Source organism: Misgurnus anguillicaudatus, chromosome 19 (assembly GCF_027580225.2).
Source record: "Misgurnus anguillicaudatus chromosome 19, ASM2758022v2, whole genome shotgun sequence".
Taxonomy (NCBI): Eukaryota; Metazoa; Chordata; class Actinopteri; order Cypriniformes; family Cobitidae; genus Misgurnus; species Misgurnus anguillicaudatus.
In genome coordinates, this window is record NC_073355.2 from 13,426,729 (window position 1) to 13,453,105 (window position 26,377).

Below are 26,377 nucleotides of genomic sequence, written 5' to 3' on the forward strand. Positions count from 1 at the left end.
AAAAGTTTAAAAAAAGGAAAAAAAAGAAAATTAAATAAATCTCTCATCATTTTAAGGACAGTCTATATTTATTAAATATATATCATTATGGGATTATTGGGTGAAATTAAATGATTAAGGGTTCTGCAAAAGCAAGGGACAAGCATTTTTTTGTAGAATGACCCACATAGCAACTTTTGCTTTTTGTTAATACTTATCTGCTGTTTTCTTAAAGCTGACTTTTAATTTACTTACAATAAAGACATTTAGCAATTCTCCAAAATTGCTTGGATTTATAGTTGACATGTAAGATTAGGTTTGTAGCCACATGGGTAAAGATGCAGAAATATAATTGCATATTTGTATAAATGTAGTTTGTGTTGCTGTTAAAATACAATTATAGTGAAAAACAGATGCCTTGTAGTGAAAAACTGATTATTTACCAAAACAAAAAACCGAGAATCTAGCTGAAGGGCTTATCAAATGTAAAATGACTGCAGTTCCCATAATCCATCGCGGTAGAGGTGCGCGTGCCTGGGCGGGGCATAGGAAAGACGGCGCGCGGGCTTTGAAAGAAAATGGCGGAGCTACAGAATGAAGGAGTCGAGCGGTAAGATTTTAGGGGATTTCATTACGAGACTATGTATTAAATGCATCTCGTTGACATATATTTAAGCTTACAATTTTCTACGAAGGCCTGTTTTATTAAAATGCTGCTTTTAGACATGTCCAAAGCTGTTAATACTGTCAAGCAGCTCAACATAATTGCCAAATACCCATAACTATCATTTAAGTTAAAATAAACAGTTTATCTGAGAATAAAAAAACAAGGTTATGTTATCTTGCTCATTGTACTGTCAGTGTGATTTAATGGTATACGATAATACCCACCTTACATGATTTTTACAATCATTCTTACAGGTGTGATGACAGCAACATTCTCACTATGGTAAATCAGTTTTTTATTTCGTTTTTAATATATTTGTTATAACCGATATCGGTGTATATTTAAAACGATATTTCGAAATGTTATTATTTATACAAAACCTACTATGGCAGCAACCAAGTGTACTGCATGCTTACGAGAGGGTTTTTGTCACGTGCACGAACACTCTTTTGCATAAGTGTATAATATTGGATGGTGTTATTTTCTATATTTTATCTGTCTGATGAAGGTCTCAGAGGCTTCTCAAGGGATCAAACGACCACATGATAGTAACCACATCTCAGGTCCTCCTCAGAAGTCCCCTTGCACATCTCCGGCTCCTTCAGGAATGCAGAATTTAGGAGAAGAGCAAGAGTCAGATGATCCAAAGACGAGCTGTGTGGAGGACGTTATGACCATGAATTTACCTGCTTCAGAATCAAATCCTCGGTCAAGGAGGAAATCCTGGAGGAGATCATCCAGAGGCAGACGGTCTCTCCCAGCCTTCCACAGTACATCACAGCGTAAGTGCCCAGTCACAAATGTGGAATTCACTTTTCACTTCCATTTTTGCCATGGGGTGATTTTCATGCTTGCTTGTTTTTTATTTGCATGTTTTAGCCCTGTGTGAATCTATCAGTTTGTCTTTATCTGAAAATGAGAGGCTTACCGTGCTAATGAAAGCTGCTATGCAGGTAACTATAACTTAAAAAATTGTAAACATAAATCTGCTTTTTTGCTTTTTTCTATTTAAAATTTATCTCTCCTCTTTGTACATAGAAAACGGTTAAACGGGTCAAAAACAGTCTATACACTATTCCTGGTGTTGATACAGAGATACTTCAGACTCAGAGTAAGCTCTTTTTTAATTCACATAAAATGCTGAATTGTTACTAGTCCAGTCATCATTTTTACTGCTTTTTATAATATAATTCGGTACTCGTTGTCATGGGTCACAATATATTACAGGCCATAACAATATAGTATTTTCTGTAAAAAAGTGTCTTATAGCTGGAAATGATGAATTAGGCAGTCTGAGTTATGTTATTGTCAAACCTAGAGTATCAGTGTCGACAGTAGATTGGACTATATAAGACATTTTTACAGAAAATAATATTTTGTTATGGGCCGGTATGAGATTTTGGCAATATTACAACCTTATGCAAAAATATCACAGGCTTACTGTGTTGTGGTATTGCCATTGCAACACTAAAATGCATTGTTATCAAATGTCTGCGTATACAAACAACAAATTTTCAACTGGACACAATACATTTTATTTATAAGCGACATAAAACGGGTATGCCGGGTAAAAATAAACCCTTTAAATTGTAATATTCTTTAAAAAATATGTATTTTTTAATGTAAATTAAATAAAAAAATCGAATTAATTACTTGACTCTATTTATTAATTAATTTTGTGTAAACACAGCTTATACATTTGAAACGCGACTATTCGTATACAGAATAAAAGTTTTTGTTTACATAAATATTATACACAGTACATCAACAAATATTATGTATATAAATACAAACACATGTATGTATAATTTTAAATTAAAAATAGATTGATATAATAAATATTTATATTTATATATGATATTTCTATATTTACATATAATTTATGTTTATACACATGCAATTTTTTTTAAATATATACATGCATGTGTGTGCATTTATATATACATAATAATTATACACATTACACACACATTTAATATGTCAACAAAAACTTCTGTAAACAATTAGTCGCGGCAGCTCTTCAGAAAATCTTAGTGGTTTTGAAACCATGACTGTTTAAAACCTCACTATACCCCATGCCTAGTTATGGCATGTAACATACATGACAGAGTACCAAATTAAAGTAATTTAAAAATATAAAAAAAAATTTTAAATACGTTTGGAATGGATACCAAATGAAATTGCATAATCACCCACATGTTTTCAAATGCATTTAACTCTTAAAAATCCTGTCTAAAGTCTGACGTGTAGTGGAATTTAGTTTATTTATTTCATGGTAATGTTTTGCAGTTGAATCCTTGCATGAACAGTGGGACTCTGTGGCTAAAGAGATCAGCTGTGAAACTCAGACTTCACTCCCAAGTGTTGACAGGTAAAAAACTGCTTTTTTCCATTGTATTAATTAATCAGATGCAAATACACTTACATTTGTCTGTTTTTTCTGTATGTATTATTAGTGACCCTGTTGTTAGAGAGATCAGTGAACGCATTCAGAAGGACATAAACAGGTAATCCTTTGCCTGGATTTTGCTGAGGCATAACAATTTAGGGCTGAATAACAATTAATCGCAACTAATCGCTTGCAAAAAAAGTTGATGTTTACATCATATACGTGTGTATTGTGCATGATAATTATGCCTGATGTGTGCATAAGAAATCTTTACGTATGTATATACATTTTTATATTTATATATCATTTTCATATATATATATCTTTACAAAAAGATACAAAAGTACAAAAACTTTTATTTTGCAAACGATTAGTTGCAATTAATTGTTATGCAGCCCTATTACAATTTTACACTAATTTCTGTTTTCATTATTACACTCTATGTCTGTTAATAAACATATTTTCCCTCTTTTTAGGTTACAAGCTGAAAGTCTATCCTGGGAGTCGCTTTTAAACAAACACCGGGCCAAAGCTGAAGAACTAGACAAGTGAGCACCATTAGCTTTTCTTTGACTGAATTTTTTTTTAACACATGGTGGATAGGTTATGTGTATGTTTCTGTCCCTTGCAGATGTGTGGAGCGTGCAGAGGAGAAAGGAGTGCCACTGGACCAGTCCTGCCTTGCAAAGTCCTCACAGAGTCAAATCATTCAGGGTAAACCAGACTACAAGGCAGTGTTGATCAGACAGCAAAACCTGCTCAGAAACATGGAGTTAGTGGTAAGGATTCATTAAGTATATCAAACACAGTGCCTAGTTTTCTGATTTGCATTTAAAACATAAACCCCTGGTTGCACAGACAAGGCTTAAAGCTAGTCCTAGACTAAAACACATATTTGAGCTGTCTCAAGTTAAAATAACTTGAACTGACAGAAGTGCCATCGATTTGTCTTAACATACACACCAGTAACGTCTTTCTCTAAGGCATGTTTATAAAAGATGCTTAAACACTTTAATTTAACCAAGGCCTAGTCCTGGCATTAGCTAAGCCTTGTCTGTGAAACCAGATCATAAAAGCATATTATATTTTGTCTGGGTGCTGAATTGAAATATGGTTAAATGCCAATACAGTAATAGTTATGTTATAATACAGTTTTGCTAGTAGTGTAGTGGTCTTAATATTATGCTAAGAGCATTTGTCATATGCAAGCATCTCCTGTCTTCGCAGATGGACTCCAAGTGTTGTATAATGAGGGAGCTCCTGTCTTTCCATGAAAACTCTCAGCTGCTACTAAAGGAGACTAGTGCCAGAATGGGTAAGAAACTTTAGCGTTTAAATCAACAAATTGAATAAATAATAAGTAATGGGTCCACAAAAATTCAGGTGCAAAACGGCAGCAATAGACAAAGTGAAATCAGACTGGACAATGCATGACAAAACATAGTGCTGTGTAGGGTCAGATGTTAAAGGGGCCATGGCATGACTTTTTCCATGTTGAAGTGCTATAATTGGGTTCCTATTGCTTCTATCAACCTAGAAAATGTGAAACAAATAACCCAGTAACTTAGTTTTGGTAAACCATTCTTTGCAAGCACATGAAAAATTAGGTTATTGATATTTGGCTCTCCTTAAGATGTTATAAGGAGATCTTATTATTAGGGGTGTAACGGTATGTGTATTCGTACCGGACCGTTTCGGTACAGTGCTTCACATGTGCACCGAATGACCGAATGCAATCTTTTATGTGCGGAACATAGGTCAATTTTTGTGTTTCCACTAGAGGTCGACCGATATGCTTTTTCTCTGGCCGATGCCGATGCCGATTTTTTAGAAATCAGGGCAGCCGATGGCCGATATGTTTGGCCGATTTTCTATATGTACATAATAATCAAAATGTTCTCATCATTATTAGCAGATATTTTAAATGCAAAAATGTCACTATTTAAGTCAAAGTATTTAAAAATATATGACTGGTCTTTCTGAAGAGTTTTACAACCTCCTCTGCACCATGCATTTATCAGACACAGATATTACCTGACACTCTGCTGTCATAATCTTTGATCAGTTTTTTACCATGGCTTTTATTGCTTTGTAGGATAAAATCCTTATTTGGTAGACCTGATTAAATATTTATTCATCATAAAGTTAACATAGTAAATGTCTATGGTTTTTAGTTGAGACTGTTATTTAGGGCAAATCTTTCTAAACACATTTACATTCTCATTTCTGAGACGCTATAAGTGACTGATTGTGCTGACAGTGACGTCTTGTGAGTTTACTGTGTTGGGACAGATCTGTTGTTTCAACCGTTCATTCAAACGAATCCGTTCAAAGGAGTCAGTTCGCGAATCGGACGCGCTGTGTTCTAATCCAGGCTGAGCAGCGCAAAACTGTAAACAAAGTGTTACTGTAACAACACGAAAAACATTTCCTTTGTGGATATGATTTGGTCTTCCGACCTTTCGCCATCGGGTCAGTTTTGTTTTGAGTAATAAAAGCAGGGAGACAGAAAGCGTGCACGCGCGGCTCTTCTCTCTCTGTCACGCAAACAAAACTCATCATCACTCATTAATCACATGAAATGAGCCTAATCTTTGCACGGACAGTGCACCGCGAGACATAAGCCCGTCGCGCTGTTGTACTGGCTGCTTAATTCGCGCGATCCGCCATCATTTAGTAAAGCTGTTTGTGAACAAGGCATGGCTGCACACACACGAGACGGGAGCGATCTGCGTGCAGCAAGAGGCAGCGTCACGAGTTCTACAACAGCGCTTAGGTGCCCGCAGATGCGCCTGCCTATTAATCGGCCTAATTTTGAAGCAAAATCGGCCAAAGCCGATTTTTTAAAATATGCCAAAAATCGGCCAATTAATCGGCCGGCCGATAAATCGGTCGACCTCTAGTTTCCACACGAACGTATTAAGTGGCGGAAGTCTCCGCATTCAGCGCAAGTCTTCTGTCAAACATATAACATAATTCGGCCCGCAGAAAGATTTTTATTTACTTAGTTGTATATTCGTTTGATTATAAATGTAAACATTTGCGTGTTGCGTCTAAACGCGCATGTTTTGTTCTTTCAAAAGTGTGTGAGAGATTGCGCGTCTTTCATTGCTACGCAATCATGAGTCGCGCTTCTGTGTCTGTGACAGCGAGAATAAGGAATGCGTGATCAGATTTTTCATCTGCACCTCACATCAATCATATCATTGTCACAATGCGATCAGCTGGTCGGGACAGAGAAGAGCTGTAACCCGGACTTATTCAGCTGTTACACAGCTGCGGAGGGGTTGGTTAGTTTAAGTCACAGTTTACATTGGCAACACAAGCAAAGATTAGGAGAAACGTGCAGAAGATAAAAGATGGCTATGTATGCAACTCACTCATCTCAATATGAGTGTATAATAAGTATATCATCATGTTGCTTGCTATGCAGTTACACATAGAGCAGTAATATTATTTTTATACAGAGATGGTACATAAACAATTCAATACAGTGACTTAAAAAAATCCAAAATAAATCAAAAATGTAGGCTAATAGTTCATAAATGTATTCAGGAATTGAATTTGTTAGTTTAGTGCAAGGTTTTAGTAGAAGAGAAGGTTAAGAAAAGATTTACCTACTGTTATAAAATAATGTAAAAAGTATGTTATTTAGTGGAGAACTTTGCAGCAGTATTTTATTTATTATTCTTTTTTATTTTATATATATTTAATTTATTATATTTTAATAAAAAGTGTTTAAAAAAGTGTAAACAAATTGTTAAAAAAAAGTTTATTGTAATAAACAACCTGCAGTTTAATGTTTGCATTTTTCCCTTACTGTACCGAAAATGAACCGAATCGTGGCTTCAAAACCGAGGTACGCACCGAACCGTGATTTTTGCGTACCGTTACACCCCTACTTATTATAATAATAGCGCCCCTTAATCTGCACTATCCAACCACAGCACTGCCATTTCGTTCAGAGAGAAAGAAAAAAAATGATTGTCAACACAATCGAGTTTGAATTGCATCAAACCACCATCATTGTGACCACTTCATCCGCTCATTTGCATTTTAAAGGACACACCCAAAACGGGACATTTTTGCATACATCTACAAAGTGGCAATTTAAAACATGTTATAATAAATTATCTATTTGGTATTTTGAGCTAAAACTTCTGGGGACACCAAAGATTTATTTGACATCTAAAAAAAAAATGTCCCCTTTAATACTGTACTGTAATACTGGTCATTTCATTAAAGCTTATCTGTTTTTCCCACAGCTTCCAGGGCCGGACTCCAAAATCTCCCTTTATCTCCAATTAAACAGCTGATTAAAGGACCCGTGTCTAGTGTGTTGTCCTAGTGTATTTTTTTTTTTACAAAAACTCCAACTATTTTCTCAATGCATTATTTCTCTATACATTCTGTAACATTTATCATTTTCCCCCTGATTCACTTTTATCTGTTCTGTAAAATATCCATGTAATATTTTTTCTGCTACAAAAGTTATAATTAAAAATATAAGCTTTTAGCAGTTTTATATGTGCATACTTTTTAGCTGCTTTGTGTAAACTAATGGGAGTAGTAGTGTTTTTATATATAACAGATGATGGCCACTAGATGGCAGTCTAGTTATTCACCAGATTACTTCCCTGTGTATTTTTAACTTCTGTACAGTGTTTTGTCAAATTTAAAGTGATTTATAAATATAATTAAAAGCATGCACATTTACTGCATATAGAGTTGATTTGTTATTTGTTTGCAGTAGTTTAATAGTGTAGTTTTTTTTAGGGGGTGGGGTTCAAAATTATTCCGTTTTGAGCTCCCAACTGCTTTTAAATGTTTCTTAATATGAACAATAGATAATATTAAGTGAATTTATTTTTTACCTAGATGGTTAAATGATGAATAAACGTGTGTTGTTTTCAAGACAAATATTAAGCAAGTATTTCTGTTTTAAGTCATGGTTATTAGCTTAAAGAAAAGACCTTTGAGTGCCTTTTTAAGCCTCTATTATGTTTATTCCTGCGCGTCCTGTGACCATTCATATGGGCTTGACCCCTTCCCCCACACTTCCATCTCTTGTTCTCTAATGCAGAGCTGCTGAGCAAGATGAAAGCTCGGAGGATTTTCCCAATGATTTCTCCACTTCAGTCTTCAATTCACATCCTCTCTGTTTATATCATATTTCCGTGCCCTCAAGACTAAACATGTCCTACTCTGAACTCTCATGCCAATAATATTCGAGTCGGTTAGAACAAAGCAATTCACTTTAAACGGTCGGTCCGCTGTGATCATAAAGATTGAAGGCAGACGTTTTGCGATTCTCAGATAGCGCGTTCGTTCACCATCAGGAAACTATTTGGATCTCTTGTTTCCATACAAAATGAGGTCATTTTTCTGTTTCGCGGGAGGCTGATGAGACCTGGCTTGTATTTAGTGTTTTCTGTTAATGTTGGGATGGAGGTGGTGTAGCGGGAGAGTGGGGTTAAGCGTTAGAAGCACTGGGGGTGGCACAGCAAGAGAGATCGATTCTTATTTAGATGAAAATGAGGCTATGCGCTCGTGGGCTGAGGGTGCATCTGCCTCAAACTGATTTAAAACGAATACCTATTCAGAGTCGAGAGAAGGAAAAAACTATTCTCGCGGTGGCAACTACTTTTAAATTGAACGTCAATTGACAAAGATTAATCTATGCACGTGATACGGTAGATGTCTGCCTAGGTATGGAGTTTTATCTTATGAGAAAAACCTTATCGTTCCGTTGTCGCTGGACATATTAAATTATCCTCTGCTTTTTTCATTATGTGTCAGGATGCTGGAAATCTTCAAGTGTGTGTTTTCATATATTTTAACCTGTTTATATTGTTTTGATCTGTGCAATAAACAGAAAGGATCCTTATTAAATACATGGAAATAATTCACTTGTGCCTTATACTATAAGCCCCTTTTTAAATATAAAAAAGGTAATTCCTTTTGTTCAAATGAATCAATGGGCCATCATTTAGGAAGTGAAAGATATAGATTTTCAATTATCCAAAATCTAGTGTGAAAGCAATGCTGTGATAATGAGTTCAGGTTACGGTTTGTTCCCTAATATTCTCATTCTCGCTTCAGATTGATTAGTGTTGGATTGTAGCTGAGAGATGTGCTAGGCGTCAGCATAAACCAGCACCGGTTTTGTCCTATTCCTCTTTGCACACACACATCATCAAACTCCCATTGAAATGCTCCAGGCTGCATCTCTGCTCGCCATGTATCCCAGCAGCCATTTGTCTGTCTATTCTTTCTGAGCGATGAAGTACCCAAAAATGTCCACGTTTGCAAAAAACACGGGGAACACTTATTTTTAATCTGCACTGTCTGTGCAGAAGACAGATTGAGTCAAATAAGTAAAAATATTATTAACCACTTATAAATATACAGTAAAGCATGTACTACCAGATGCTTGCATTATGAGATAAATAAGTCATAACTTAAAATTGGTTGATTTATCAAGTAAAACTTCAGTATGAGATACATTTAGTCCAAACTTTTTGACTAATATGCACAATAACAAAGTTTTGTGCTAGGTAGCTATATTACTCTATATTTATCCCCATGTCACTACGGCCTATACATACTGTTGGTAATATGTTTTGCTTTGTCAGAAGAAAAATCTGTATACCCAGATCCATATATCTAAACTTAAATATTGCATTCGTTGAAAATTTATTCATTGCTTGTTGGTAATCAAGATTTTTTTGTACTGTGTCAGCTGTCCAGAATCTGTTATTGGGACAGATTTGTGCTTTGAGAATAATATGCATTTTCAATATTTTGGTAAGTGTAGCGTTTTTCTCGTCAAAACAGTGACCTTATCTTTGAAGACATATTTTAAAACGGCAATTTAAAACCTAAAGCCAAATCTAAACCAGTTTATATGTTCAACTCCATTCTTCATATACATGTTAATGGCCAGAGCCTAAAGCAAATAAACATGCAAATGATCTAGAAGTCAAGTTAATATGTTAATTTAGTCAATTATGCATTGCATACAACTTTTGTGACTTTGTTTGAAAGAACTTAAGTGTAAGAAAGCATATAGGCAACATAAAGGGGTGGTTTCCAGGACAGGGATTATCTTAGTTTAATAAGGAAATAACTAGTTTTTAACAAACTTGCTTAACTAAAAACATTACTGGTGTGCATTTTGATGCAAAACATGATGTATTTTAAGATATGTCAGTGAAAGTTGTTTTCAGTTTGGACAGCTCCATACGTTTTAGTCTAATCCCTGCATGGAAAACCAGCCCAAAATGTTTGATTGGCATCCTCTTGTTATGTTATTTGTAAAATATTGTAATATTTTGTGTCATGTTTTGAAAAGAAATAGTCCCGGAGCATTTATTGGTAAAATAAATAAACATAATTATGTCAATAAAGACGCTTACTATAAATGTTAATGCAAGGTTGATGGTATTCCCTTCTTAACTATTAATATGTATCTTTTAAAAATAAATCTTTAATTTATAGTTTATATAAATGGACTAAAGTAGATGATTTAATTAAATCAGCTATTGTAGTAGTACCCAGTTCCTGCATGTGTTTAGGTAACAAGTATTCGTTGTACTTGTGGTTACCTAAAGGTCTTATAAACATAACAGTAAAGCAAACGACCTGCATAAAAAAACCAAAGCTGCACAAGCACTCATTTTTAAATCTAAACATTGGAAACAGTTCAGTCTGCGCGCGTTCACTGTCGCCCCCAGAGGCTTTCTCTAGTAGTGGCTCTTGTGTGCGCGCTGATGACGTATGCGCTCGAATGTAGTAGCGTGAATACGCGCGGTGGTGCGCTCGTTCTCGTTCAGAGGGGGAGAGAAAGAGCCACCGAGGAGGGCAGAAAGAAACACAAGAGAAAGGGGCAAGTCTTTCTACGACAGCACCACGGCTTGGGAAGAAACCAACTGTCTCGAGTTGGCTGGGATGGAGCTGAGCGTTTCCATTCTGAGCCGTGAACGTCTTTTCGCGCCGTCCGCGTAAAACTCCTAAATCGCGCCCGGGGACATTTAGCGCAAGGCCGGGGGCAGTTTGCTGTCGGTCCCGAGGGTTCGTGGAGCCGTGTGAATCTGTTGCTAGCATCGCTCAAATGCTAGTTAGCCCCGCTGCTAAGCTGCTAGCCAAGACTGCGAGTCAATTGTGTCGGAGATTTCTTACTTGCATATAAAAACTGTTCCGTTAATTCCCTCCTCTTGAAATTCATTTTCCCGGGTGAGTTTTCATTTTTCCTAACTGAGGAGAGGTTAATAAACCAGCTGTAGTGTTTTTATTTCGATTTATTTTCAGCAGAGACTTTTTTTCTCTATTAGCTCGTTAGCCGCTCTGCTTGGTTTAGTCCAGCTTGTTAGTAGTGTCGCTCCTCATACTGAGATTTTTACTGTAATAGCTGTCATCGCCAACAGCACTCTTTTCCGTGCGTTTCTTATTTTTTTTAAGTGTTTTATCTATATGTGTTTATTAAAGATTTTACGAGTTGTTTAGAAAGGAGATAGTTTGAGATGCCGCGCGTGGGATACTTGATGTTTCCAGGGACGCTTTTATTTGCATGTTAGATTGAGTGCTACTGTTCAGTGCTTACCTTTTGGTTTTAGTTGGTTTAAAATATTAGATTCGGCAGGAGTTGCATGACGTCCGATCTTTTTTTGTTGCATTGACCCACGCACTATCCTTAGACACCATTTCACGTGGGTAAATTTCACATTTCAGACCTGTTTACATTATTTTCACATAGGCGTTCGTTAGGCTCCACGTTTCTATTCACGCTGGTGGTCGTACATGATCACGAAGGTAGATCGCTGCACGGTCGCGAAGCGTCTTCATTGGTTTGCGGTTGGAAAACGGCAAGATTTGGCTTAAAAGTACTATGGATGAACAGACCCGAATGCTGGCTAGCATGGGCGGACTCGCCGGACTGTCTCAAGCCGACGTGGGTGACCCCGATTCGGTTCGGAAGCAGCAGTCCCTCGGTCAGCCGCAGCAAGACATTGGGGATATTCTCCAGCAGATAATGGCCATCACCGACGAGAGCCTCGACGAAGCCCAGGCGAGGTAAGACCTGTTTGAGAGAAGTATTGTTAAAAACATGGGCGTACTTTGCTTTCCATTAAATCAGACCTTGTTGAAAAATATATACTTTATTTCTTTTACTGGGAAATTGTAGTGCATCCGCAGTCAGACACAATCCGGCTACATAACACAATGTGTATATAAACAGCACGCGCCTGCACAGTATACACGCGCGATTTTGTAGCTCGAATATGAATTGCAGCAAAATCCCATGTCGGGATCAAATTAACGCTTTTTTTACATTTACACAGTTATCATATTTAACAATGCATTAGGAAAAACACGGTTATGGGCACTCAATAAGTACATTTGGTTTAAAGGTAAACAGACCATTTAGGTTTTTTTAATCTTCAAGCCAACTAAATCAATAACGATGCATCAGGTATCTGAGTGTAATGGCCTAAAAATAATATAATTTCCAAACACTTCTGTTTGGATAAGTAGGGTCGCTTCATGTTTTCATAAAGGCTTTAGAGGTCAACCAATGTGTTTGTTATCAGGATCCCCATAGGCTCTGTGAAGCCATTTGCTTTTAAGTGAGCGTCTGCCAGATTGAGGGCCGCGAGATAAATGAATTGGATTAATCTGCTACCTCGTCATTAGCATAGATAATTAGCGCGCGCCTAATTAAGTCATCGCGGTGTCAGACTCAAACTCCAGACGCAACATCCATATCCCGCGTTTCCTTGCGCTTTTCCTCCGGTCCGGTCAGCGTATTTCTATTATTGACCGTTGTGTAATCGATCCCTCCGCGATCGGATGGATCGCGCGCTGTGACCTGTGATCTGCTGAAAGGTCACCTCACGCGGCGGTTCCCGGACAAAAGATGCCTTTTAATGAGGGATCGTGTGCGTCTATGGCCTGTGATGTGTCATTAGCTTGTGATTTTCCACCGAGCCATTTGACCACCTGGTTCTCTTAATTAATTCACTTCTCTTTTACCCCCCTCTCCTCTCCTCCTCCTCCCTGGTGTTCATCCTTTTCATTGTGTGTTGGGCGCAATCAATTCTCCTATAATGTGCGCGCGAGTGCAGCTGTCCGCAAATTGAGTTTCTATTAATGAGATGGAGGGGTCGCTACACGGGCAACTTATAAATGCTTTTTACATAGGGGCGTCTATATTGCAATATTGCTCTTGTTTGATTTGGGTGATTATGTAGTTGTTTTATTACTTTTAGAGAGTGACAGAGAGAAATGGATGGTGGTGATCAATCGGAAAAGGGTCTTGCTGTATGTGTTTGGATTTGGCCATTGAGAGTAAACAAAACAGTCATGAATGAAGTAGTACACCCAAATTCTGTCATCATCACTTATTTGCCCTCATGCTGCTACCAGCTTGTATGGCAAGCTTTAAATACAAATGGAGGTATTTTGCATGTCCTTTGTACAAAGTAGTGACACTATCCCATTTAAAGCTTCGTAAAACATGCTAAAATGAATGTCGTTTCTTGCAGATCGTTCCTATAGCTGAAGCAAATCTAGTTTGCACTTCCTCATAGTTAAACTTTTCTGCACCTCTATTGGTTGAGACGCATGACATCAAATGCTATTTAGCATCACCAGACCCTGTGCAACACGTTTCAAGTGTCAAATTTGAATATGTGTGAGTGCAAATTAGATTTGACAGGTTAATAGTATTGGAGTACATTTTGGGTAAGCTATTTAAGCATGATGTAAGATATTGATAGTAGGGATGCACCATACAAAATTGCTGTGCAGAGACATCTACCGATACTGATAGATACACTCTTAACCCGAATTAGTTGACTTTACTAGAAAATTGCGTGGAAACCCGTTGCACTAAATCATTTTAGTTTTTACACAGGGTGAAACTAAACAGGTTAACATAGAACCTTAGTGGGTGTAGCAGACAAATCAACTTGGCATTAGTAGTCTTTACTAAAAAGCATTAGTTTACATTATGATTAAAAAAAATAAAATAACTATTAAGTTTAACAAAAAATAGTAAGTTTAACTTAACTCTAGTTTAGTAAACTTATTTTTAAGTTGATTTTTGCTCTGTCCAACATTTCTAGTTAATTAATTGAAAAATGTATTTTCTATTTTTTAATTCATTTATATTACTTTTGGTGTTATAAGTTGTATTATAACACAAAATTCATGACTGAATATAAGTCAATCATTCAATAAACTTGTTTCTCCACAGAAATACATACAAAAACTGCATTTTTGACATGCATTGTCAGTACTGTGGAGAGAAATACAATAAAATGCGCAAAACATTGATTACCTGAACGGTGACATCACAGAAGTATAATTACAACAAAACAAAATCAATAAAGAGCTTAAACCTATATGACATTTTATTAACAAATATTTAGTTCTTATCAGTTTTTATTCTGTGATAAAGCATAAATAATCAAAATATTCAAGTGCAAAGGCTTATGGGTATTCCTCACAACATGTACTGATAATTTTAAGTTTGTTTTACTTGAATGTTTTAGTTTAATGAACTAAAACATTTAAGTATAGGTTCAAAATATTAAATAATGTTTACTTAATTAAGTAAAGACAATATCTGTGTTAACAGTGTACCAATAGTTTTGCTTTTTACTACCTGTTTCAAATTTTTATGTTTAGCTTAATGAATTGTGTTCACTTAAAAGTTTAATGAACTAAAACATTTAAGTATAGGTTCAAAACACAAAATATTAAATGGTGTTTACTTAATTTTTTAGGTAAAGACAATATCTGCGTTAACAATGTGCCAATAGTTTTGCTTTTTGCTACTTGTTTCAAATATTTATGTTTTGAAATCCTAGTAGTGCAATGTGTACAAACTACACCCCTGTTGTCATTGTCACCCAATTCAAAATAATCAGTCAGTATGAGTTCAGATGCATTTTCTTCCCCATTTGATTGCCAGGGAATAATGTACCCTGATCAATCGTCCGAAGTCCAGTTTTTTTTTGCCAATACCGATTATAGGTTAATATTTGAGTGCATCCCTAATTATTAGTAGTGTAAAGACATTGCATTTTAGTGATTTTATCCTTCGCTGATATTCTGCAGCGTTTCACGAGAGTCTAAGTTCAGTCTTGTCTTCTTCAGTTTTGAAGCAGAAATGCCCTTCGGTACTTCCGTGCAGACCTGAAATAGTTCAGATGCCTGAGAGAGATATGCCTTATTAGTTTAAGTGTGGGATGCTTTTAGGGCAAATATGCATTATTATTTTGTTAAGCATGGGATGGTTTTAGGGCAAAGGAGGTGGTTTCATAAACACACTGAGAAGCGTTATCCAAAGTGATTATTGCATACATAGTGTGGTCAGCATTCAAAGCCCTTAATGTATAGGGATTTTTTCCATCGAGTATAAACAGATGTCATTTATTTAATAGTAATGAATTATGCACTGTTGTGGTATCTCATTAAATGGATTTGTGTCTCATCATAATGCATCTTTAATTAATTAGTGTAATGTGTCCCAAACCTGCATTATTTGCAGAGTGGAGGCGCACGTTTCGCTTGGTAAAGAGAGATGGAGCGAATCAAGACTGAATTGCTTTTTATTGTATGTTCAATAAAAGAAATGCAGGAGACTTCTTAACTTGCATTTAGATAAGATATACTGATATAGGTATTGGTTAGTTTAGTTGACTCTTACTAGATTAGATTACATCCAATAGAATAGAGCTGCACTGATAAGCATTTATATCACTGAAACACTATCTGTCATATATGCAAATGATGATCTTCATTCAGTATGCCCGTGTTTAGTGCAGACTTGAGATGAGATTTGTCTGCTAAACATCAAATATATCAGCTTGTAGCCTCCCGAGGTACCAGGTTTGAGTCCCACCAAAATATTTATGCTTGCTATAATATAAGGGATTAAAAGGCAGGACTTTGTTCCAACATCTCAAGTATTTTCCGGCAAAATCAGACTTGTTCTGATTTCGGCATCGCATGCATGCTTACTCATATACCACACTGTTTGATTTTTTTCACACTTGATCTGCATTTATACTGTGGGGGTCTCTGGTCCCAGTGTAACGGGATGTATGGGTTAGGATGTCATTGGGACGGAGGAGGCAGATGCCAGCGCTCTCTGTGCTATCTGCCCTAAGCCTCTCACCCTGTTGCCCTGTGTCCAGATGCTGGCCAGAGGATGCACCGGCGCAGTGGACCCCACAGAGGGAGGGGGAGCTGGGGGGGAGCACAGCAGGGTGTGCCCTGCCGCTCAACTTCCAGCACAGGTCAGTACAGGAGCGCATGAGCACCCCCCTTCTCTTCTCTCCCTGATCATCCCCTTCATGCAAATGACAGAGAAAAATGCACTCACATACTGTAAAAAAAACAAAAAACAATACAAGCAGTATAATAATCTCTGAGGTGTTTTAGCGGTGGGCTTAAAATAATTTTGAATTTGTCACACAGGATTGAAATATTCATACAGTTTTCAGCTCTAAGCCTCACGTAACCCTCAGCATTTACAAATCACTAGACGTTTCAGTCACATCATGATCATCCATCCATAGCTGTACGTATGGTTTTCTGTTTGTATTGTCAGTTGTTGTTATGCAATGTTTCTGTATTTGTCAGGTCCAATCTGCTTGAATTGCTAGGGTTTATTGCAGACGTTCAGAGGACACAAAATACTAGAAAAATACAACTGTTCTTCTTATACAAGAAACATTTCACCATAAACAGCCAAATAAAGTCCCAGCAAATAGAGACAATTGAAAATTAGGCAATGCGTTAAGAAATGCTAACTAATCGACAGTTGTTGCATTGCTCAAGCTAGCAACTCGCGCTGTTGCCCGTTTCCGACGAACTGCTTAACAAGTTACGCTATGTGTCATCAGCTCAAAGCCTCATCCAAGGATCTTATTCGGGAGATTTTCCCACATCTTTTTCTTTTCGCCTCCGAGCAACAGGGAAATATCCTAATTTTGTTTGGTATCGTCCATATATAGCCGCAAGTGTGGTGTTGAACAGTTTATTACTTAAAAAGGTTAGTTCGGAGTGGACTAGTGTAGCATGGTTTTTGTTGGGATGCTTATTTATGATGTGCATGACGTTGTTTAGACAATATTGAAATGTTAAATTCCAAATAACATTAAATTCAAGCTTGCCACTTGATGTGTTATTGGACGTGTCTGATCACATAACCGTACTACACTTAGTCTGAGGAATACTAGATAATCACTAGTGTACTTCAAGGGATAGTTCACCCAAAAATGAAAATTCTGTCATCATTTATTCATCCTCATGTTGTTCTAAACCTGTATGATTTTCTTGAACACAAAAGAAGATATTTTGAGAAATTATGGTAAAAACACAGCATATAGTTTCCATTGATGTCCATAAAATAGTTTGGAAGTATTGTGATAAATGATGAAGAAAATATTTTGATAAATGATGGTAAGCACACAGTTGATGGTACCCATTAAATTCCATCATATTTTTTTATTCCTACTATGGAAGTAAGGATGCGTAACGATTAATCGCAATTAATCTATAGCAGAATAAAAGTTTTTGTTTACATCATATGTGTGTGAACTGTGTATAATAATTATGTATATATAAATATGCACACATGCATGTATAATTTTGAGAAAAAATATATATTTATAGACCGTTTCAGCAGTAACAACATAAACAAGCGGCTGTCGCGGTCCGCACGTAACTTCCGGTAAACTCTACTAAGAATAAATAACAAAGTTCTTTAAAAGTAGTTTATTTATATAACAAGCAAAAAAACAACACATAGATTACCTAGCAAACCAAAACATTTGTTACTTTCGACGAGGCATTTGTTCAAGAGATCAGTTTAGCAACAAGTCAGACCATTAAAAAAAGATCACTTGCGTCCGATGTATCACATGCGTCAGATGAAACGTCTATATATTAAGTATTTATATTTATATATATATAATATAAATTATACATTAAAAATGTATATACGCATGTAAACATTTCTTATCTATACAAAGTTATTACACACACACACACATATGATGTAAACAAAACTTTTATTCTGCTATAGATTAATCGCGATTAATCGTTATGCATCCCTATATGGAAGTCAATGGACACTATATGCTGTGTGTTTACCATCATTTCTCAAAATATTTTCTTTTTTGTTTTGTTTTAGAAAAAAGAAATTCATACAGGTTTAAAACAACATGATAATGAGTAAATGATGACAGAATTTTCATTTTTGGGTGAACTTCCCTTTCATGGCTGTAATATAGTAAGCGCTTACCAATCAATCAATCAATCAACAGAAACGCTAAGGCATAGAAACCCCTCTGCATACATTGAATTGTATGTATGTCACATGATGTGGCTTTTTGTATCATTTTTGTATGCTCAGCTGGCATGTTCATCCCAGCTATACAGTAAACACCCAACTAGTGAGTACTCCACGATTATTGGCGTTTGTTAGGGGTTAACAATGCTCCTAGAAAGCACGCTTCATCCGCCCTCTAATACAGTAGCGCTGAAATCTGGCCGCGTGTAGATAAGCTTCTTTCGCATCGGAGCCCACTGAGCCTGGAAATAAAGTTTGCTGATGGGAGACTGCCCTGAAATGATCGATGAACAGATTTAGCACATATGATTCTTGCTTTGAGAAGAATGTTTCCTCTGTGAGACGCTTGTTTTGATATTCTCCAGACCTGCTCAATAAATTAAGCACGTTCGGGGTGTAAAAAGGGCCGGATAATACCATTAAACGGTGGAATGCTTTTCCCCGAAGACAAATGAAGACCATGTGTCAGTTACTCATTTAGCCAGAATGATCTGGGGCTGCCGCTGTATCTTCTCCATCTACAGACGCGCGGGGCTTTTTCAGAGACATGACTTTAAAGTCTTTGCATGTCCATTACATCTTGTGTGATTGATTTCTGAGTGGATGTTTGTACTTGTGATTGTAATCACATTGAGAGGTGAATGTTCAATGCCGCTGGCATCTTAAGAGTAGGTATAATAACTCTGGTTTGTTTGAAAGCAAACTATGACGTATATGCTATCAGTTTAGTAGTTCAGTTCAGATTGGGTACAGATTTAATAATATGCCCTTAAAAATCTTTTACATTGTAGTATAACGTAGTATTTTCAGTTTGTGATGCCAAAATAAATAAATATATTTGACCCTATGTGTCAATAATCAGATTAGGAGCATCAAAATTTGATTTCAGTTATTGATTTTATTCTTTGACATGGTCTTACTTAGTGAATATTAAAGATATTTTCACAAAATGATGTTTACATTAAGTAGGGTGATTTTTATGTAGAAAATAATAAATCTCAAAAAATGACTGTAGCTGGGTCACATATACATAAAGAAATAGTAAAATTAAATCTTAATAAAATAAAATTTGATCAAAATTATCAGCACAAAAAAGCTAAACTTTGAACTGACCCAACCAAGTACCAAGTAGGAAAGTACCACGTAACCACTTTCAATTGGGCAAGTATGTTTGTTTAGGTAGACTCATATATCAAAAATCTCTGCATCAGCCAGTTACTATTTGAAATAACCTGTTAACCAAGCCTTGTTAACATATTCTTTATCTTGTGCAGGAAACATGCCCTGAACTGTCACAGGATGAAGCCGGCTCTCTTCAGCGTGCTATGCGAGATTAAAGAAAAAACAGGTAAGTCGTTGACTTATTAACCCAATACTCTGCAGCTCGGGTTTGGTTCTTGCATGCTTCGAGTACATCTTTTTCATTACTTTGTATTGATTCTGGATTGACCATATGCAGAGACAGGTGTTTAATAATCATCAGACTCAATGCGTTGTGTCCCAGCCCTCTTTTAGCGTCGCTAGTGTTCCTCTGGGGTGTCCATATGTCCTTTTGTGTCGCCCGCTGCAATCATTAGGTGTCAAGGCAATAGATTTATTGTTTATGTTGTGCGCAATCTCTCTCGAATCTATTTGGAGCGTTGGTAAAGCAACAAGTGTATGCGTTTTTATTCGTACCGTTGCTGTATATTTCTCATTGTGAACCCCATCCCAATCCGAAACCGGTGACAGCTCCTGCATTTTAACTCGCAGTGGTCAGTTTTCTGGCAGATCGGCAGCTTTCTCCCCTCAAACGAGAGGCTGACAAACGATTAAATATTTATGGAGGTGTTGGCGTTGTCTTTGTGCCATGCTTTCTCTCGTTTCTTTCCTGTCATATCCCGCTACTCGAAATCCGTCTCGGGTTCCGTAACAAGCATGCTCATGTGGAATTACAGTGCAAAAATGATGTGCAGCGGTCTGTTTGTGGCAATCTGTCAATAACCCGGTCTTACTTCGCTATAATTGGATGCAAGTAAAGGGTAGGTTGGAGGAATGGGTGTCGGGGGCTGTCCCTGTTGCCAAGGCAACCTGCTGTCTTATTTACCTAATGTCATTCACTTTGATTTTCACATTTAGCCTGCCAGTAGAGAGAGAGAGAGAGAGAGGTCTGGAAGAAATGCAGCACTAAATGGAAGCTGTGTATGTGCGGACAGGGAAAGTTAATGGTCAGAATTTTCCATACATCACTCGGGTTATCGCCCAACTCGATCTAGAATCAGTGTTTTACCGTCAACACATCAGTGTAAATGAGCTGATTTACTCGATGACAGGAGAAGGCCATTACCGTCTGATCAGGGACGCGGTTGCGCTGTTAAACCTGTTTTTATTGCCAGCGGTGTATTAAAATGTTCGTAAATGCAAGGCTATTCATATGTAATCAAATTAGTCATGCTAATATTTAATGGTCAGTTATATTTCAGCATTCATGTAAAAAATATTTTACTTTAATTGGTGTAAGCAGGCTCGAGTGTTGTCATGTGCGCTCCACCTTCCCCGCTCCACCTTCCCTGCTCCATATACCTGCACTGCAACTCCAAGACTCCCCGTCGCTTTCATCTCCTGCCTGAGGAATGTGAATTAAAGCAGGCAGGCTCTTCTACTGCACACGATTGTACTCCTGATCAGCAGTCTTTACATCTGTTTTCCACAGTCTCTATCTGTCTGCCTCCGTCTCTCGCTCTCATACATGGGTACGGTGGGGATAAAAGCGAGCTGGAGCTCAGGCCTTTCCCTGCCGCTGCAGTCTTGTCCTCTCCTCCCTCCCTCTCTCCTGATGCCTTGCTTCCATTCTTGAAAGCGAAGTCTTGCTCTGAACTCGGGGCTTTGATATGGTAATGGAGGTGGAGGGGAGGGTTAGGAAAGCGTGGGGGAGGGGCATTGAATTCCTCGGAGTGCTGCTGCAGTTCGGAAGATTGTTTTTTTATTGTTAAGGAAATGTTCTGCTCAAATGTAAGTCGCACTAACCACCCCCCCACCGCCCAACGCATATCCCCATCTGTTTAACATAAACTTCTTGTGCGTGAAATGTACGATTTGTTAATTAATCTCCTTAGAAACAAATTAAGAGAAAGATGAGCTTTTGGAGCCAATTGTGCCTACGGTATTGGCCCTCCCCCATCTACTTAAAATGGTTGAAGCTAGTTGATTCTCACCCTCCTCGCCGCCCTGACTTTTGTTCGGGCTGACCGGCTCATCTCTGAGGTCACATGCTTTTGTAGTTTGTTTTTACCGATTTTTGTAATGTAAATGAATCACAGCCGATATGAATATGGGCAGTCGACAAATAACTTTCACGTTGTTTATTTCGCCATTAAGCTTTTATGGGTGTAGTAAAATGTGGGTAGTCAGCGTTTCTTAATTTGCCTTATTTTAATTCACTGTTTAGACTACTTTCTATGGCAGTTTACTTAAGTGGTAGTGTTGTGTGACGAGTACATTATTTTATGTAGTCTCCCAAGTAATAAGATCATACAAACTATGAAAGTAAATTTAGTTAAATAGGTAGGTGATTTTCACGAAATCCAGATTTAGAAGGTGTCCAGCATCAGAATTTTTAGAAAGCCCTTGAAGCCATTTTTTTCCCACAAGATTAAGGTCTGAACTTACTATAACTTTAAAAAGTATTTCCTATAGAATTATTTACATTTTTTAGATTATCATTTTAAAAAATGATCATTACCGCAACATGATATTACATTAAATATATGCATTTACAAACTCATGTTTCGGTAATGAGAACTAAAAAATTTCAACTTTTATCTGGAGAGAAAAAATAAGAACTGCTTACCTTGTAGCCATCTTGAGTGTCACAGTCAATTATGTCCCTTCCAACAATTTTTTTAAAAAGATAGTTCCTTGAGGGCTTTAAATGATGATTGAAAATTGTTGTGGAGGATGAGAAAATTGGTCTTGGACACATTTATATTCCTTATTATTGTCTCTACATTTACCAATGATCACCAAATACCACATGTTTCTTTACTGTAAATGTTTATAGTATAACATGCACTGAACTTTTTATTTTTTAGATTTTTTAATTATAAATATTTCCATTGCAAAGAACCCAAATCCAGTCATGGACACGTTGCGGTAATGAAAATTTTCCCCTTAAACATGGAAAAACAACATAATTGGTTTGATGATGTCATTTGAAATCATGATGTGCAAAATAGTCCATGAAGAAATGTTTGGTATGCTTCTTATTTTGATAGCATTTACTTTTTTATCAAAATGTTTCATGACACCTCATAAGTCTAATTTCGCGAGAATCACCCAAATGCTGATAGTACTACCTATATACACCTCCTGTATCCTACATTTACATGTGCAGTTCACATAAAACCAAATTTGTCATTCTGTTCAGCTAGCATACAAATCTAGCACATATTCAAAACCCTTCAGCCCCTTTTCACTTTACTCCTTTAAAAAAATCATTTTATTTCAAAATTTATAGCCTAATATGTTAGCTTTGACATTAATGTCAATTCTCTTGCTAATAGCTTATTATGATTAAGTCGTCTGATGTTTGTGGAGTATTTACCACAAGAGCCGGCATTATACTGCTATTGCATTTCTACATAGACAATAAAAATATCAAACAAGTAAAAATGATTTATCAGGACCAAGAATACTTTCTCCTCAAATAAACTTTTGTTCTTTGTGAAATGCATCCAGAAGTGGCATCATGGTTACCCGTTTAAAAAATGTCTTCAACCTTCTAGTATTTGTTTTGAATAGACTTAAAAAGGACAAAATGTCCAGTACCTGTCTAGAGCATTGGTATGATATAAGCCTGATTTATTAGCCTCTTGGACTACATTTTAGTATATAGCCGGTTTCCAGGAATAATCATTTCTAGACTTTTATAGTACTTTTGTAATTTCTTATTACCAGCAAGTCGACACTTGTTATTTGTAAAAAAAAAACATTTTAAACGGCTTTGAAGATCCAACTGGCCTCTATTCAAACCTTTAACTTTTATGCTGTATTAAGAATTATATGAGAAAACTTTTATAGCCGTGTAGTTATTATACACTGTAATGTAATAAAGTGTTTTTAAATGTCAGTTACTTATAACCAATATAAGGTTTAAATAACTTTCAATTGGAGCATTAAAAAGCTTGACACAAAAAATAGCTATTTTGCAGATATTGGAAACTGTAAACTTTAACATACGTATTTTAATGTTGACCTTAAATTAAATATAATGTTTTATGTTACAAGCATGAGCCAACATTGGCCCAAATCCTTGTTTAACCAACCTGGATGAACTGACTGACTTCAGTTTTGTGGCCAAAGACCTAATTAAGGCTTTATAATTGTCATTCATTTTTGAAAGACCCTCATTTGAACCCTCCTGTAAAATTTTATGATTTGTTAGAAAATCTCTCTACTTTTTTACGAGGTCGAGCCTGCAGCCTGAGAGTAAAACAGCCAGTGGACTGTGAAGACTTTTTACAACTTAAATAAACTGCATTCGACATAAACACGGCCGAACGATAATTATACATAGTACGTACGTGCGAGCGCAGTGACGTCATTTTCACTTCAGAATCGTCAGCAGAAATGATCACATGAGCGCAGCCAAATTCATAAAACCAGCTTCCCAAACATCATAATTTCACATTGGCCCCATTTTATTCAGCATTTCTTGTGTGGTGCTCTGTCACTCAATCTGTTTTCTCTTCTCTGTTCCACGAGTGAGAAAGATAGAGTGTAAAGGGGGGAGAGAGAGAGACAGCGATAGAGAGAGATTGATGAGGCAGTAAGAGCAGCAGTAATTACTCTGTGTCCATTCCCCACGCCGGATTGGCAGACGGCTAATATCACACAGACCCCTGGCCCTGACAGGCGCCCCCCTTCCCCCATCACAAGGTCCAGAATGGTGGATGGAGAGGGGGAAGCGTCACCCCAAAACCTCGGCTTCATCCTAATGCTGTGTGGGCCGAGCGTCTTTCCTCTCATTAGGTTATTCCTCAAGGAGTTCGGCCCTTTCTCTGGACTCGACAACCAAAATTGGATGATGCACTTTTGAATTCAGGGAAACATTCAAACCGTACAGGCCTTTGAGTTGACGGGTCAAGTGCTTCCGATGCTGTTTTAGTCATTATTTACTGGAAACGGAAAATTTAAAGATTGCGCAAAATCATAATTAACTCATTTTTTATTTTTTACATCCTACTGCGCTAAAGTACTTTAGTGCGATACTTTGTAGATGTTATTTGTAATCGTTTTTATCTAATCTATTAAGATAAAATAACTTCCTGAATCTGTAAAGACTTTTACTAAGTTATCATGGCTATAATGCAGTTAATCATTTACATAAGTTATAATGTGCTCCCTGTGTCACGCTGATTGTTTGTTTATGTGATAGTGACATTTAAAACGATAATCCTGAAAATTGTATAAAAAATTATAAAACTAACATTCAAGAACTATACTTAAATTTTGAATAAAAATAATTTCTTTAAATTTAAATTAAAACGTAAAATAACAATTATGCACAACCTCAGCTTGCATTTATTATTATTAGCTTATTAAAATTATTGGTGCTTAATGCATTTTATTTCTTAGGGGCATTCATAGCATTCATTGCATCCTTTGACTTTCTGGTTGCACCACCTGACCTCTGCAATAAATTTACATTTAACGGACTTCCACTTTCTGGTATAAGCTTTTGCCTGTGATATCAAATTCATGAATATACTTAAATATAATTATACTTAAAATATAATTAAAATGTGTTTGATAAAATAGCATCTTTTCTAGTTACACTGGTTGTACCACCTGACACCAAAGGTGAACCAGTCTACCAATTACATTAAAGTAGCTAATTTTTCAGTATTTGAGAGAAATCTACAAACTTTTCATTCAGCCATAAAGAGCATGTTTACAGTTTATACTTGTTAACTTCTTAATAAAAGGCCCATGATTGCGGTTGTACTACCTTGACATTTGAGAACATCCAAATTGTTGGACAAAAGATTTTTTAAATTATCCTAACATCCCAACAACTACTAATATTTGTGAAATTTGTTTATAGGAAAGGCTTTGAACATAAAATAATGCCAATTTTTCATAATTTAAACACTATTTTTACCTGTTGTCTTATGCTACGTACACACCAAATGCGGGGCATGCCGTTACTCGCTCTAGATTACTTGCGGGATTTAACTTTGTGTAAAAAACAAATTTTGTGCTTGAGTTGAATATTTTTTTACTTTGGCGAAGACGCGTTTGCCCATATCGCATCATTCGCATCGCGCATTTCCATTGACTTTGTATGTAATCCATTCGCGCAAATCGTTGAACTCGCGTCTGGTGTGAACTCACAGTTAAACTGATCATTTGTACGGACAGTTGCCTCGCCTGTTTGAGAAACCGAAATAAAAATGAGTATTTATTATAAAAAATACTCTATGTATTTAAACTAAAATAGGTTTATAGAAAAAAATGAGTAATGTAATCATAAATCTATAGACGGTTTCAGCAGTAACAACATAAACAAGCGGCTTTCGTGGTCATCACGTAACTTCCGGTAAACTCTGCGAAGAATAAATAACCTTTTAAAGTAGTTTATTTATATAACAAGTAAAATAAACAACACGTAGATTATATAGGAACGCAAAACATTTGTTATTTTCGACGAGGTATTTGTTTAAAAGTTCAGTTTCAGCAACTAGTCAGACAAACTAGATATTAAACAAACAGAAACCGGAAGTACAGTTCGGAGCGGACGCTTATTGCGTCACCGCACGTGTGCCTGATGAAACGCTCTATAAATAAGTTATTTTTATAATGCATAATGCGGCCGGACACAAAAGTATACATGTCATGTCATTGACCCCTATGCATTTTGCAGACCAGTTGTAATGTACTATTAGTAATGCCTATTTACTTAAGTCTAAAATATACTTTGGCCGTTACATCTCAC

The 26,377-nt window shown here is 36.6% G+C and overlaps 2 protein-coding genes across 6 annotated transcripts in view; both read left to right on the plus strand.

Annotated features, from left to right (window-relative positions):
- Nucleotides 1–464: 464 nt before the first annotated feature.
- dsn1 (DSN1 component of MIS12 kinetochore complex) lies at nucleotides 465–7,395 on the plus strand. Of its 2 annotated transcripts, none has more exons than XM_055188244.2 (11): nucleotides 465–589; nucleotides 901–928; nucleotides 1,155–1,428; nucleotides 1,526–1,599; nucleotides 1,685–1,757; nucleotides 2,936–3,017; nucleotides 3,103–3,153; nucleotides 3,512–3,583; nucleotides 3,667–3,814; nucleotides 4,263–4,350; nucleotides 7,301–7,395. In XM_055188244.2, exons 1-11 carry the CDS (start codon nucleotides 558–560, stop codon nucleotides 7,381–7,383), a joined length of 1,005 nt encoding a protein of 334 aa, XP_055044219.2. In that variant the 5' UTR covers nucleotides 465–557; the 3' UTR covers nucleotides 7,384–7,395. The 2 variants fall into 2 exon arrangements, with proteins under 2 accessions (XP_055044219.2, XP_055044228.2); XM_055188253.2 differs by lacking the exon at nucleotides 465–589 and adding an exon at nucleotides 602–810.
- A 3,407-nt stretch (nucleotides 7,396–10,802) lies between these two features.
- The window catches only part of pbx4 (pre-B-cell leukemia transcription factor 4), a 53,664-nt gene continuing 38,089 nt past the window's right edge, over nucleotides 10,803–26,377 (plus strand). Inside the window, exons 1-4 of one of the 4 annotated variants that reach the window (XM_055188269.2) lie at nucleotides 10,808–11,270; nucleotides 11,791–12,107; nucleotides 16,241–16,342; nucleotides 19,677–19,750. In XM_055188269.2, coding sequence (XP_055044244.1) covers nucleotides 11,923–12,107; nucleotides 16,241–16,342; nucleotides 19,677–19,750 — 361 coding nt within the window. In that variant the 5' untranslated portion in view covers nucleotides 10,808–11,270; nucleotides 11,791–11,922. Of the gene's footprint in view, nucleotides 12,108–16,240; nucleotides 16,343–19,676; nucleotides 19,751–26,377 lie in introns of all 4 variants that reach the window. The other 3 variants (XM_055188287.2, XM_055188261.2, XM_055188277.2) reach the window with 3 other exon arrangements.

Coding starts and splice junctions, on each gene's coding strand:
- dsn1 (XM_055188244.2), top strand. CDS start 558: ATGGCGGAGCTACAGAATGAAGGAGTCGAGCG. Junction 3,154..3,511: donor ATTCAGAAGGACATAAACAG/GTAATCCTTTGC, acceptor CCCTCTTTTTAG/GTTACAAGCTGAAAGTCTAT. Junction 3,584..3,666: donor AAAGCTGAAGAACTAGACAA/GTGAGCACCATT, acceptor TGTCCCTTGCAG/ATGTGTGGAGCGTGCAGAGG.